The sequence below is a fragment of the Ananas comosus genome, linkage group 17 (genome assembly GCF_001540865.1).
Source record: "Ananas comosus cultivar F153 linkage group 17, ASM154086v1, whole genome shotgun sequence".
In the NCBI taxonomy this organism is placed as follows: Eukaryota; Viridiplantae; Streptophyta; class Magnoliopsida; order Poales; family Bromeliaceae; genus Ananas; species Ananas comosus.
In genome coordinates, this window is record NC_033637.1 from 22,501 (window position 1) to 37,927 (window position 15,427).

General features: G+C 38.8%; 2 protein-coding genes across 3 annotated transcripts; one reads left to right on the forward strand and one right to left on the reverse strand.

Annotated features, from left to right (window-relative positions):
- Positions 1,030–5,279, reverse strand: LOC109722832 (leucine-rich repeat receptor-like protein kinase PXC1). Of its 2 annotated transcripts, XR_002219548.1 has the most exons (3): positions 3,442–5,279; positions 2,463–3,293; positions 1,030–1,692 (listed from the first exon to the last, which is right to left on the reverse strand). XR_002219548.1 is itself a non-coding variant. In XM_020250987.1 (2 exons), the coding sequence occupies exons 1-2, from the start codon at positions 4,994–4,996 to the stop codon at positions 2,533–2,535; spliced, it is 2,316 nt and encodes a 771-aa protein (XP_020106576.1). In that variant the 5' UTR covers positions 4,997–5,279; the 3' UTR covers positions 2,329–2,532. The 2 variants fall into 2 exon arrangements, 1 of the variants encoding a protein (XP_020106576.1); XM_020250987.1 differs by lacking the exon at positions 1,030–1,692 and having other exon boundaries at positions 2,329–3,293.
- LOC109723075 (NAD(P)H-quinone oxidoreductase subunit S, chloroplastic-like) lies at positions 14,536–15,000 on the forward strand. The gene has a single exon (XM_020251289.1). It carries the CDS (start codon positions 14,629–14,631, stop codon positions 14,983–14,985), a length of 357 nt encoding a protein of 118 aa, XP_020106878.1. The 5' UTR covers positions 14,536–14,628; the 3' UTR covers positions 14,986–15,000.

A 15,427-nucleotide genomic window follows, 5' to 3' on the forward strand; every position in this document is an offset into this window, starting at 1 on the left:
CTATTTCTCTTATTCCCAATAACCATCCAAAATAATTTTCTAGTTCCAACTTATACTCACATTTTCATCCAAATAAAAAATATCCTTATTCTTACAAAATTCTACTTGTATCTATCCCCAGTATAACTAGTTCCTACTAATTTTCGATCCAAACGAAGCCTTTGGGTTCACCGTCTTATCATAATTAATAAAAATATTTTTATTATATTTTTTTTAAAAAAATAAATATAATTAGTTTATTACTGTAATTAATAGAAAAATATTTTTATTATATTCTTTTAAAAAAAATAAAATATAATTAGTTTTATTACTGATGATGACTGTAATGCAAGTACGACACTATAACTTTCTCGAGTCCACATGGCCTACTGTTAAGAAAGGGGTTTTTTGCAAATAGCCCCTGATAAATTTTATTTGCAAAAATAGCCACCGTCCAAAAATTATTTGCAAAAATGGCCCTCGCCCTGGCCACGCCAGTGTCACGTCAGCGCCACGCGGGCAGGGCGGCCCAGGTGTTTAAGTTGAACACGGTGAACATTCACCGTGTTCAATACAAATTTTTGTATTGGATACGGTGAATGTTCACCGTGTCAATACAAATACTCTCAAAAATAGTAAGTTGGAAGATTTGTATTAAACACGTGAACCATTCACCGTGTCCAATTATTTGTATTGCACGGTGAATGGTTCACCGTGTCCAATACAAATATTTCGATTTGAAATATTTGTATTGGACACGGTGAACCATTCACCGTGTCCAATACAAAAATTTTGTATTGAACACGGTGAATGGTTCACCGTGTTCAACTTAACCATCTGGCCCAGCCCCGCCCGCGTGGCGCTGACGTGGCGCTTGCGTGGCGGAAGTAGGGCCATTTTTGCAAATAAATTTTTGACAGGGCCAATCTTAAAAAAAAAAATTATAAGGGGGCTATTTGCAAAAAAAGCCCTTAAGAAAGTCTTCACATGAGTTGGGTAGATATGGTGTTCCCCCTTTTTTGTTTTCAAAATTTTGAGGTGTTCACTTGAAATTTACTCATAATTTATTTTCCGATGGTTAGTTCCCAGAAGTCAGGAGGACAAATTCGGAAGTGGTTATCCGAAATGGTTGCTCGCGCAGGATTATAGATCCGACATGGTCAGCAACTACACTGCTCCTCTCATTCATGACAGACGAGCAGGGTCTTCTTGGATGGTTGGCCAGCTTTCACACCAGTTATAGGCACTATATAGTATATACTGAAGCTATGGGGATGAATATGGATCTTGTTTTCTTGTGATGTTCACCCTCCATTAGATAATAGAAGAAAACTGAAAATAAACAGAATGGAAAAACAATTTTTTTTGTATACATTGTCATACATGAACTTTTAGTTAGTTCAGTTATGTAGTACAGTAGTATTACATGAATTTATCGAGAGACAAACAATATATCGGTGATATGGAAAGGCTTCCATTTGCTTCTGGTTTCGGGCCCTTTTTTGAACTGCTAAGGCCCGAACACAGCTGAAATGTAAATTTGTGGATTCTGAAATGTGAATTTATGGATTCAGGAAAATAAAAAAAAGAAGAAATATTTAATTGTACACTAGAAATGATGTATAAAGAGGCTAGAAGAGTGCAGATGATGACCGCTGTCTGAGAAGGATGGTAGAACGCTGTTCATCGCCCAGTCGGAACTCGAAAGGCAGCCTACAAAATAATGCCCGGGTACCAATGGTAAAATTTTCAGGTAGCTGGTGCTGGTTCCTCAGAAAAGCATAAAAAAAAAATTTATTTTTTTAAAAAAATTATATTTTTTTTAGTCTTTCATCCGTTTGATTTAAAAACAAAACTAATTATTCGAAAAAAAAATTCAAATTTTATGAAAAATTAATATTCTTATTTTTGTAAAAAAAATAAAAGACAAAAACATTAGTTTATTCAGAAATTTGGAAAGTAAATTTTTAAAAATATTAGTTTTTTTCCAACCAAACTAACAAAAAACTGATAAAAAATTATATATTTTTTTTCTCCCCCAGTCTGAGAAAAGAGGTACTTCATTCCATAGAAAAACTAGAACAAAGCTTTCTGTTATGATTTTTATCACCCCTTGCATGCGCTGATGCATACCATATGAACATGGCCAAATTCCATATGAACATGGTCAATTTTAGTCTGAATCAATGAACAACTATGCGGTCAACCGCCTAATGTCCTTGAGCAACCTCAAAATTTAAAGCGTAATATTTGTAAATTTTAATTCTAAGCCTATTGCTAGTTTCAAGAGAAACGTTTAAGCTGCATCAAGCATGAGGGTAATCGGCCGTCTGTCTAAGGTTACACTCATACTTTCAAAGACGAGGTTGAAGAGAAAACCATGCACTCTTCCAAGGAAATTTAAGTACAGGTGACTGACGTACGTATAATATATTAATCAAGTGAGTGAGAGATTATATTAATAAAGTGAGCGAAGAGATCACCGGACGAGATTTGGGATTGTTGAGGAGCAAATCTTCTCAGAAACAGAGAATTGTTGGATTAGATTTAGGACTAGTAGCTGATGCGGGAGTCTCCGTCCTGATCTATGTTGGTTGCGAGAGAATGGGAGAGCGAGAATCGAGGGTCGTCATCCTCAAGCTCCTCCTCTGGGAGCGGCGACTGCTCCACCCTCATGTCCTCGATCATCTTCACCACCTCCCTCATGGTGGGCCTCTGCTCCGGCTGTTGGGCCACGCACGCCAGCCCCACATGCAGCATTGCCACCATCTCGTCCTCTATGTTCTTGTACCGCAACAGCTCCGGGTCGAACACCTCCGCCGTCCACTCCTCCCTCACCACGGACCTCACCCATTCGGGCAGGCTGGCCCCGACCATGCTGCCTGCATTCGTATGGGTATACTTGTTGTTGTTGTTGTTGTTGTTGTTGTTGTTGTTCCTGCTTTGAGAAGCATGAGGGGGGCATTGAATCTGAGTGGCGGGGGCCCTCCCCGTGAGGACCTCCAGGACGAGCACGCCGAAACTGTAGACGTCAGCCTGCTGGGAAAGCCGCTTAAACTCGGCCTGCTCGGGTGCCACGTAGCTGCCGAGGCGGGCAACAGCATGGGCCGGGCTAAGAAGCAGAGCAAGACCGAAGTCGGCAATGCAGGCAACTCCGTTCTTGTCGAGCAGGACGTTGGCGGACTTGACGTTGCCGTGGGGGATCCCGGACGAACGGTACTCGTCGTGGATGCGAGCCAGCCCCCGAGCTGCACCCAACACCAGCCTGATTCTAGTGGTCCAATCCAGCGGCGGCAGCCCCGCACCACGACTTGCTGTGCCGATGAAGAAATCCAATAGACAGCACAATAAGCACGGTAAGACGGATGGCGTCGTCGATCAGGGAGACCAGAAAGTGACAGACTAGCATGATCCCTACTTAATAATACGTCCGGAGGAACTGTGAGTTTGGCAGAGACATACCGTGGAGGCGGGCGTGGAGGGTGCCGTTGGGGAGGAAGTCGTAGATGAGGAGCTTCTCCTGTTTGGCGTAGTAGTAGGCTCTGAGGGGGACGAGGTTGGGGTGGCGGAGGCGGCCTATGAGGTCCATGTACCTGTGGAAGTCCCTGCGGGCGCAGGGGTTGGCGTCCCTCAGCCGCTTCACGGCCACCATGCAGCCATCCTCCAGCATCGCCCTGTACACCGTCCCCAGGCTCCCCTTGCCCACCATCTCCGCCGACGCCCTCAGCAGCTCCTCCAGCTCAAACCGGCGCTGGCCGCCATCCATCCTCCTCGTCAACTTCATCCCCGATTTCCTCCTCCTACTCTTATCCTCCTCCTCCTCCTCCTCCTCCTCCTCCTCCTCGGCTTCATTAGTTTCCTCTCCCGATCCGAAGAACACCAGCTTGCTCTGCGCCCCGTCGCTTTCCCCGCCGTCGCTGCGTCGGCCCACTCCTCCCGACGGCCGATTCCCTTCCGGATCACAGCAGTAGGAAAGGCCGCCGCCGCCGCAGCTGCTCTTGTCCAGCTCCTTCTCTCCCAAAGTTTCTCCGGCGCAGCAGCAATATGCCGCCAGCAAGGAGAGGAGCACCAGCAAAAACAAGGCGTTTCCGACGGCGATCCCGATAATCGCTCCGGTGCTCAATCCCCTACTCCCCCTTCCTCCACCGCTGTCGTTCGTTGCCGGCATCGAGCTGGGATTGGACGGCACCACGGACCGACCAGATGCAGGCGAGGAGGAGGAGGCATTGGAAGAAGAGGGCCGCGAAGGGTCGTCGTGCGGGATGAAGGAGCAAAGCGGCAGCGGAGGGGCCTGCCCGCAGAGGCCCGCATTCCCGGCGAAGGAGGCCGCGCCGAACCTGGCCCGCATGCCGTCGGGCACCCTCCCGGAGAGCTGGTTGTTGGAGGCGTTGAAGTCGGCGAGGTGGGGCAGCGCGGCGGAGAGATCGGGGAGGGCCCCGGAGAGCAGGTTGTTCTGGAGGCGGAGGGTGAGGAGGCGGGTGAGGTTGGATAGGGCGTCGGCGCCCGGGATGGGCCCGCGGAGGTCGTTGTCGGAGAGGTCGACGCGGAGGAGGCGGGTGAGGAGGGCGATGGCCGGGGGGATGGGCCCGGAGAGCTCGTTGCGGGAGAGGTAGAGGAGCTTGAGGTTGGGGAGGGAGGGGAGGATGGGGAGGAGCGTGCCGTTGAGGCGGTTGCCGCGGAGGTCGAGGATGCGGAGCTGGTCGAGGCGGGAGAGCGGGTCGAGGGGCCCCCTGAGGTCGAGGGAGGGGACGGACAGCGACGTCACCCTCCCCCCGGTGCATCCCACGCCCACCCACTGCCCGGAGCAGGCGTCCCCCGACGCCGACGTCCAGTTGCCCGCCAGGTTGCCGTGAGCATCGCTGCTCTGCCGGAACATGGCCAGGGCGTCCGTGTCGCTCGTCGGCCCCGCCAGTGCCATCACCGACAGCAGCAGCAGCAGCACCACCATCTGCACCAACGGCACTAGCGGAAGAGGAGGAGCCGTCGTTGTTAACTTGGAATGCAGAAACGTTACCATCACAAGCTGCTGCCGCTGCTGCTGAGTTCCTTCCTTCTCCTCTTGGCCTCTTCCTCCTACTCTTCGATCGTCTCGGCGGACTGAGCGATCGAGTTGTTGGGAATTGGGATTAAAAATAGCATATTACCACCGTATCAGCTGTGGGCGCATATATTATTTGTACCGTTCATCTGGGGAGAAGCTCTCTCTCAGTGGTCACCTTTTTTCTGTTTTTCTTTTTTGTCATTTGCATTATCGGCGGGAAGTGAGCGTTTTTAAGTTTTTAAAACAAAACAGACGAGCTGGGTCCCTCCCTGCTGCCCGTACTTCATTAATTAATTCCAGTTGACGCTTGCCGTTTAGGTAGCGTTTGGTTCGGGTATAAGCAAGAACTGGCTATTACAGAAATAGGTACAAGTATGGAAATAAGAAAAATAGTATTCGAATGAAAATTAGATTGTTTCCGGGAATAAGAATAATTTTAAATAATTTTATATAAAAACTGAAGTGTTGGTGGGAATAACCGAGAATTACTATTCTTGAATAAAAAATTAGCGTTTGAATATTAAAGGGGGATAAGGGCCTATTTCTATTTCTATCCCCTAACCAAACGCTGCCTTAAAGTTCAAACCTGAACTCGCATGACGGAACGGGCAGTGTTTCCAAGTAATACATATTTTAGGTAAATTTTAAATACCATTCTTGTTGTTCTGTATTTTTTTATTTAATTTTTCATTTCTATTGAAGCATTTTATTATTATAGAAATAAAAAATTATACTTCGCTATATTATTATGGATTTCCAAGTAGAGTTACTTCTTTTCACATAATCTACTTCTTTTTTTAATTTCTTAACTTGCATCCATTCTTACCTCTATAATTCTTTTGTTTTGAATTTGAAACAAAATGAGATGTGATCTATAATCTTACATTTCTTGTAACCTATATTTCTATCTATTTATATAGAGTTGATGAAACTACACAACAAAAGTCGAGCAGTTGTACCGACTGTTTCCAACGCAAGTGGCAAAGGGCTTAGGTGGTTGGTATTCGAGATCTCAAGTTCGAATCATAGTTGATTCATATTTCCAACTAAGTTTATTTCTAAATGAAGTAAACGAAACAGGTAACATGCTATCTATTTCTTAAAAAAAAAAAAAAATCGAGCAATTGTATTATATAGGAAATAAATCGGTATCCTACCATATCGGTTTAAGAATTTGTCAACTACAGAACATGAATTTTCTTAAAACAAACTAAATTTCGCATCTCGACGAATCGACTCATCTCTTTTTTAGCCCAATCCCTATATTTTTTTTTTTAACTTGCACCAATAATCCCAAAAATTAATTATCTTTTTCTCTTTGTTTTTTTTTTTTCATTGTCGAAAATTTGGATGAGACACAAAACAACTACTTTATGCTAAAAATTACTATTTTCTAATCCATAAATGGTAAGAATACTATTCGGTAGTTTTATTTCCATACTTGAATGGATGTTTGATCCCATTTATGCTTATATTTTTAGTTACAGTCATTACTCATTAGTAATGGAGTGTTTGATATAGTTAAGGGTCCGTTTGTTGAATGTAAAATCAAAAAATTAATTTAGTGGACAAAAAATGGTGAAATTTTTTTATTATGTTTTGTAATGTTAGGTTTGTAAGAAAAAATAATAATTTTTCATCAATATTTATTTGATTAAAAAAATTACATTCGTTCGGTTTAGTGAAAAAAATAAGAAAAAAATTTCACGTGGCATGCGCTTTTGTTTTCCGTCGAAAAACAACGAAAAACGGAAACTTTACTTTTTTCCTCATATCTATTAAAATATACTTTTACAAAAAAAAATTATGTGGAACCAAACAAATAGTAGAAAAATATTTTTCATACCGAAAATAATTCATCGGTCCGTTTTCTGCCGAACTAATTAAACACTCCCCAAAAGTTTAGAACTAGTATATATAGCAAAAAACTAAAATATAATTTTTTAATCCTACAAGTAGTAGTTTGAATTGAATTGAGAATCTTTAGCTCCCATTTGCAAAAGACGATGATTTAATTTCATATATTCAACGTATGCATAAATCCGAACTTTTATTTTTGCAACAACAAAATTACTTAAATAAAAAATTATTTACTTTAAATTAAAGTAGAACTCAAACATTAATAATACTTCATCAAGTAAAACTCATCAATTAAAAAAGCAGGCTATAAATCTCTTTCCGAAAGCACAAGATTTTGGCGCTTCCTAAACTAATCGATCTTTAGATTGCCCGGAATGGTGCTTATGATTAAGATGCTTCACATAAAAGCATCACCGAAGGGCTAAGGGCTAAGGGCTAAGGGCCAAGGGCTAAGGAGAAAAAGGTGGGCAGTGGGCTTGGCGAATGATAGAGGGCGCTATTTGCGCGAATGATAGAGGGCGCTATTTGCCGCAATCTCTTCCTTTGCTGTCGAGCTCATCATCACTCTCTAGGCATCTTTCTTTTTCTTTTTCTTTTTCTTTTTTTTTTTCTTTTTTTTTTACTTTTTTGCTTTTTATCGTTTCTCTGCATGGTCCGACTCCGATTCTGTCATCAAATTAGAAAAAAATTATTGCTGCTGACACCCAGAATACTGTATTAATTAATATTTATACTACTATTAAAAGCGCCCGTTTTGAAAATTTTGTTTGTCAATTTATTTCCAATCTTATTGTACTTACTAATATTTTAAAATTATTACGACTCTCCCTATTTCTCTCTCCCTCTCTCTCCTAAAACGGTAATATTCGACCCATTTCTATCTCTCCCCCTCTCTTAAAACCATAATATACGTATGCTGGCTTACTCTCCATAAGCCGGGTGATTAAGCATTTTTATACACCATATTTTCTAAGCTATATGTCTCTAAAATACATTTTGTAATACAATTTCTTAAAGATAATTCTTGTATATACTTTTTATTTCTCCTATTAGATTAGATTATATCAGTATTTTAAAATTTTTATGCGTTACCTGTGTTAATTTATTTTTTCCTTCACACTTCCCGCTAAGCACCGGAACCTTACTAGTATATTTTCAAATTACACTTACTCCTATTCTCACGTACTTATATATTTGAAACTATCTTCCTCTCTACTCTTAAAACCATAATGCTAACGTACCTCCAAATTTTCTCCCAATTTTTAAATTTTACTCTCCACCCAGTGCTAACTAACTTTCAAATTCTATTTTGATTTTTAAATTTTGTACATACTATTTTCCAATAATTTCTCTCCCGGTGAACTAATTAATTAGCATGCCTCATTCCCTTTATATCCCTCTCATTACTATCTTATTCAAAGATGTAAACCTTTTTTTTCTTCTATTTCACAAATTTTTAATCACTTTTTAAAATTTTTGGGTTAAGGATTCGCACGAAGGTAATACTGATTGGTGTAAACATCGATTATTATTGTCTACAAAGATCCACTTTAAAACAGAGGGCGACTCTAAGCACAGGTACCCTTCAAATGTGCCCTCCAATTAACTACCATTATATCAAGCATTTTATTATTTTTTTAAAAAAAGTTCCTCATTATTGAAGTAGTCAAAAAAGGACCACTGGCACTCAGCATGTGGCGCGCGCTCTCTCTCTCTCTCTCTCTCTCTCTCTCTCGAAATGCTCTCTCTCACCAACTTAAGCGTACCTTTTCAAGTCTCACTTATACATTGTTTTTTCTTTTTTGATCTTTTTAGCAAATTAAATATTATTAAATTTATTGCTTTATTTTTATGGCTTTTTCTTTTCACTCAAAGCTATTTCATATTCAATTCTCACATTTTAGAAATTCATAAAATCTTACATTAGCGCATAAAATGACTCTAACATTTAGTATTTATATTCCCTATGCTATTAAATTTTTTTCAAATACATTTATAATGTTTCTGATAAAGTTACTATGCATATTGAAGCATTAACTACTAACCAAGTCGGAGAAAGATCTTATACTCCCAAGTGCTCTCTATAGAGAGTCCAGCTAGAGTATTTTTAATAGTACCAAGCACCTAATATTATTAAATTTTTCATCATTAGATTTATCTTTTTGATCATTTTTATCCGTTAAATCATATTGTTTAACTAATCATCACTGAACCTTGTGGACTACTATCATTCTAACCGCACATCTCTTCATCCAACGTCCAAAAATCTAATAGCATTAATAACTTTGTGCTGTTAGAAGTATTCTGGCTTACATATATATATATATATATATATAGCAGGGCTATTGTACTATTAGGAGCACAACAGCCCTTATGTTCCTAACTTTCTAACCATCCATCAAACTTCCCTCTCTCATTTTAACCACCTATCAAACTTTTCTCTCTCATTTTAATCACCCATCAAACTTGATGGATAATTAGAAAGTTAGAAGCACGAGGACTGATGTGCTATTAGTTTCATGGGTGGTTAGAAGTACAGTAGCCCTGCTCTTTCTCTCTCTCTCTCTCTCTCTATATATATACATATATATATAAAACTAGGCTGGAATACTATTAATAATACCAATGACTTGGTGCTATTAAGTTTTCTGCCCTTAGATTAAAAGATGTATGGTTAGGATGATATGGGCCTCCTAGGGTTGAGTGGGTACATAGTTGGTTGGATAGTATAATCGAACGGATAAAAATAATAAAAAAAAGATAAATCTAACGGCAGAAAATCTTGTGAGTGCACTAAATATTTGTGCTATCGGATTATCCCAGCCAGCACTATAGATAATATTATATTATATATAATATATATATTAGAGAGAGACGAAGAGAGACCACGCGGAGTAGTTCTGCAGAGAGAGAGAGAGTAGACTGCTCCCGTGACTTGAAAGTTACGGAGGCTTCCGTGCCTGTAAGTTGTTTTCGATAGATAGGAATCCGATTTTCGACATCGGGCTCCGTTAGCATAATTCTTACGCTATTAGAACATCTAGAAACCAATTTCATATTTTTCGACATCATTGACCAAGTATCAAAGCGATCTCAAAAATGACTATTTTAACGGGCCGAGTCGCCACAATTTTAAGTTCCACGGTGTAGAAAGTATACCAATTATATTGAAATTTAATAAAAATTCTACTTAAATCAGAGCAGAATTAAAACCTTCCGATTTAAATTTGAGTCTTTTTTACTATTTTTTATAAGATTTTATTCAGCCGTCATTTTGAGACCTACTCGTTCACTAGGCAAACGAGGTCAAAAATTATGAAATTGTTTCTAAATGCTTCAATAGTATAGATCAGTCTAACGGAACGATGCCTGAATTCGAATGTCCATCATCGAAACAAACTTACAAATACGAGCCTCCTGTCTTTCGAAAGATAGGAGCCTTGCTACTATACTATATATATATAATTATAATATATATATATATTATATATACATTATATATATAAATATTTATATATATTATATATATATATATACTATAGTATATATAGAACTAGGCTATTTACTATTATAGCACCAAGTCATTGTGCTACCAAGTTTTTGCATTGGATTGTAAAAGATGTTGCAGGTTATAATGATATGGTCTCCTAGGTTGAGTTGGGTGATGTTGGTTGGATTAGTAGATCTAACGGGAAATGAGAAAAGGCTTAGAATTACGGCAAAAAATGGTAGCACCAAGTGCTTTTTAGAATTTATCTGTGTATTATAGCATAGGAGTCGACATCATAGTATATATTGGTTATACTTGACCTAGAATACGCTTAAAAGCACCAAGGGTTGGTGGCTTTTGAGTGTTTAGTCCATTGGAAGAAAGAGTTAGGGTGAGATGATGTGGTATAGTGGTGGTAAGGTGGGTGGAATAGTGTGTTGATTTAAAGATTATTTAGTAATCATGGAATAGATCAAGGGTTGAAACTCAAAAGCACGAGGGGTTAGTGCTTTTGAGCAGTTCCTAGCTCAGTTATGTATATATATATATATATATATATATATATATATATATAATATATATATATATATATATATTATATATATATATATATATAATTGAGACGATAGAGTCATCGCCCTCGTACTCATAAGTTTGTTTACGTATGATAGAGCTTCGAATCGACGAATCCACACCGTTAACACTATCTAGAGTATTTAAAACGTCTTGAGAAATCAAATTTTATTAATTTTTCGATATCATTACCTTTACTAGCAAAAGGTTCACAAAATTGACAACTTTTAACGCCGGTTGAGATATTTGGAGGTTAACAGTTTAAAAATCGAAAGGAGGATTGAATTTTGGATAGAAATTCTATCACTATCTAAATATAAAATAATAATCCATCTTAAATTGAAAGGATTCGATCATCTATTTATTAGGAGTATTTATTTTGACCGTTCATTTTATATCCGCTTATGCGACTTTATAATGGTTTCAAAAATTACAAAATTATATTTTCTAAAAGTTTCAAATACTTCTAGATACATATGTTAAACAGTGTGTATCATCGATCGAAAGCCACAACATCAAAAACAATTATAGTACGAAGGTTCTAACTCATAAGAGTTATAGTAACCCTACTCTCTCTCTCGTTCTCTTCTCTATATATATAATATATAGAGTTCGGCTACTATACTCTTATGAGTAGAGAGCTTTATAGAGCTACTATTAATCTCCTTCTATATAGTATATAGAGAGAGAAGAGAGAGAGGAGGATGCGGTGGAAGCGATGATGGAGGAAGAGAGAGAGTTAGTTGGCTACTATACTCTTATGAGTATAAGCTTCTATACTCATAAGATTTTTGACCATTTATACTCTTTAATCAATTCACCGTTAGATTATATTATTCAACAACCACTCATTCAACCCGGTAGACGCCCACTATAACCTAACGTAACCACTTTTCATCCTACGCACATTTTTCACTGAACGGCTGAAAAGTATGAGTAGAAGGCTCTTATATCATATGGAGTATAAAGCCCCAGCCTTATATATATATATAGGCTAAGGCTACTAGCATTAATAGGATTGGAGCATTGTCTATCAAAGTTGTTCTTGATGTCGAATCCAAATCATAATATCGGAGCGTGAAGTGATCTAGAGTAATTGACATAATCTAGATAATAAATTTCATATTTTTGATAATCGTTACATGGGTGATCAAAGTGTCGTAAATCGATAATTTGACGCTATATGAGACGTTTGCTTGCTTTAACGGTTTATGTCCTAGGCAATCAAATGCCTTGATTTTTGATAGAAATTTTTATTACTTATTTAGATAATGTTTGATACTCTGATTAACTGAACTGGAAAGTTTAACCTCTATTTTGAGAAGGTTATTATTTTATAACGTCATTTTTCAACTCTTTAAAATCGAATCTTGATAAAGATTTTAAGATTCAAATTTGGTTTCTAAATATTGGTCTAATATTGTTAGATCAACTTTCAACGGACGATAATCAATTTGATAGTTCGATCATTCAAATCGCCTTGATAGGACAAGGCAACGTCCCAATCCTATTAATGATAGATAGCGGACCTATATATATAGTATATATATATATATATATATATTATATTAGAGTTGAGTAGATACTATCGAATTGCAAACGGGCTCCGGTTTGCACCCATTTATTTTTCGCGATGATAGAGCCTCCAAATCGACGTCGGCACCGTTGAATATATCTATACACTTGAAGTGTTATTTGTTAAGTGCTTTTTCTAGTCATTATTTGTAATGATCAAAAGTTTCAAAATTCTGTAATTTTAATAGTCAAATGAGGGTTTTCTCTGTAACGGCGTGCGAACGATATCCAAATCAATTGAATTTTTGTTAGAAAATTTTTTTAAACTAAGTTTTAAAACAAAAATCTATACTCTTGATTTAATTACCAAGGCTCCTATCCATCATTTTTTAAAGAAATATGTTATCTTTCAGCGTTCATTTTTGTGTCCACTCGATAGGATAAAGAGCAACAAAGAAAATGTATGAAATTTGATGTCTAAACACTTCAAGTTGGTATAGATCATTTCAACGTGCCGATCTCATTTGGAGCTCCCATGCACGAAAACGGTTTGACAACGGAGCACGTGCTATCGCATAGTATTCTAGCTCAACTCTCTCTCTCTCTCTCCTCTTTCTCTCTCTCCTCTCTCTCTCTATATATATATATATATATAAAATGAGGCTACTATACTATCTATAGTACCGGAGGTCCGGACCTTCGGTACTGTAGTCACATTTTTTTATCTTAGGATGGTCAAATCAACGATCCACACCATCAAATATAATTTAGGCTATATAAAGTTCTTAAAACTAAAATTTTAATTTTTTCAACATTATTTAGTTAGTAAGTAAATCATGTCAAAATAAACGGTAAAAATTGAATAATCTTTAAAATTTGAAGGACCTTTGAATTTAAAATTTAGGATGCTGATCTTGATCCAGATAGTTTAAAGTATTTTCTATCAAATTTTGAATAAATTTAGATTCTTCTAAATCGTTAAACTGTAAACTCGTCATAATAGCCATTGAAAATTGACAAATTTAAAATAATTTGATCATAAAATAATGTCAAAAAAATATAAAGTTTTATTTCTAAAAATTTTAAATATTGTAAATCAGTTTTAACGGTGTGGATCGTTGTTTTGAACATTCTAAAATCAAAAACGAGACTACATTATCGGAGCTCCGGTACTATAGATATTATAGAAACACTCTCTCTCTCTCTCTCTCTCTCTCTCTCTCTCTCTCTCTCTCTCTCTATATATATATATATATATATATATATATATATATATGTGGTAATGCATTAGCTTATCTATAAGATAACAGAATTCATTCAAATAATAAATTTATTTTGTAAAATCACTAATATGCCGGCAATATTTGAAAGGTGCTTTCTAGTTTATAATAATACACCTGCCTGATGGGTAAATATTGCAAAACCAGTCAATTGATAACTATCCACTGTATCAGCCTACTAGAAAATAATTAAAAATGAATGTAATAATCTAGTTTGTGTAAATGGTAGAGATTAAGTATTTTAAACAATAAATAGTAAGACAAATGAAGTAGGTATTACCCTATTATTAAGCGTAAAACCTATAGCCTCTTAATAATAATTAACTAAATGGAGACAACATAGCGAGTGCACGTGGAGGCATGGGGCCATCGTCGCTTAATTAACACTTCCACGGGCGGGTGCACGGGAGGGAGCACCAGCACCGCAGTTTCCGCCCAAGGAGACGCGACGCTACCGAGTACAACAAACAAACCACCCGCGAGCCACGGCGCGGGACAGCCATAACTCGTAAGTGGCTGCCCCACGCCCTTCAAGGTCAGGCACGGGCGGAGCCCACATATATCCCTACTGACGCTGAAGCAAAAAATAAAAAAATTAAAAAAAGCTCAATTACAGAAAACCTCTCTGTCATAATCCGCATTTTTACTTTCTCCCATGTTATTTAAAAATCTACACTTTGCCCCCTTGTAAAATAAAAAATGTGCACTTCACTCTCTGCCATTAGCGATCCGTTAAGATTCCGTTATAAAATATTTTTTTATGTCAAAAGTATTCCTCTGCCCTCTTTCTGTTGCTTCGCTTCCTCCGCCTCGCTGCCGCCTCGCCGCCGACATCGTCCTTTTCCCGCAGACACCATCCTTTTCCCGTTGCACCTCCGCAAGCATCTCCAATGGCGTCGTCCTTCTCCTCTATCCCTCTCCACTCGATCCAAAACCCTCTCCTCCCCCTCCTCCGCCGTAGTGTCACGAAACCCTCTCCACCTCTCCATCTCCTCTCCCGCCCCCGATCACCATCTCTCCGCCCCTCCGCCAAGCTCCGCCTCTCCGAGATCATGGGCGGCCGCGGCCTCTGCAATGGCGAAGAGGGCCTCCTCAAGGAGCTCACCCGCCCTGCGGGGGAGGCGGCGGCGGCGGCGCCTCCTCCGCCGCCGCCGACGCAGCCACAACCCTCGCCCCTCGGGATCGATGATGGGGCCTTCGAGAAGGAGCTCCTAGGGCTCACGGGAGGGTTCCCGGGGGGCGATTAACTCTGCGGATGAGAAGAATGAGGGAGAAGACGAAAATGGCGAAGGGTAAAATGGTCATTTTTCACACCGTATCCCTCTGTGCACATTTTTTATTTTACAAGAGGGCGGCAAAGTATATGTTTTTAAATGACAGGGAGGAAAAGTAAAAAAGCGGGTTATGACAGAGAGGTTTTCCGTAATTTAGCCAAAAAAAAAGAAGATTTTTAATTGACTACTAAATTTCAAAAGCTTAAATAACTCCCATGTTCAATTTTCAATTTAGAAAGCTAGATAAATCTACCAGACACATACGTAAATAATCTTTAGAAGTTTCTTTACGAAAAGCCGGAAGATTTTCCTTGCACTCAATGACACAATTCAGTTGAATACCATCAAAAAACTGATGATGATATCAATCAAGAAGAAAATACTAAAAGATACGCTGCCTATAATTAGCTGAAAG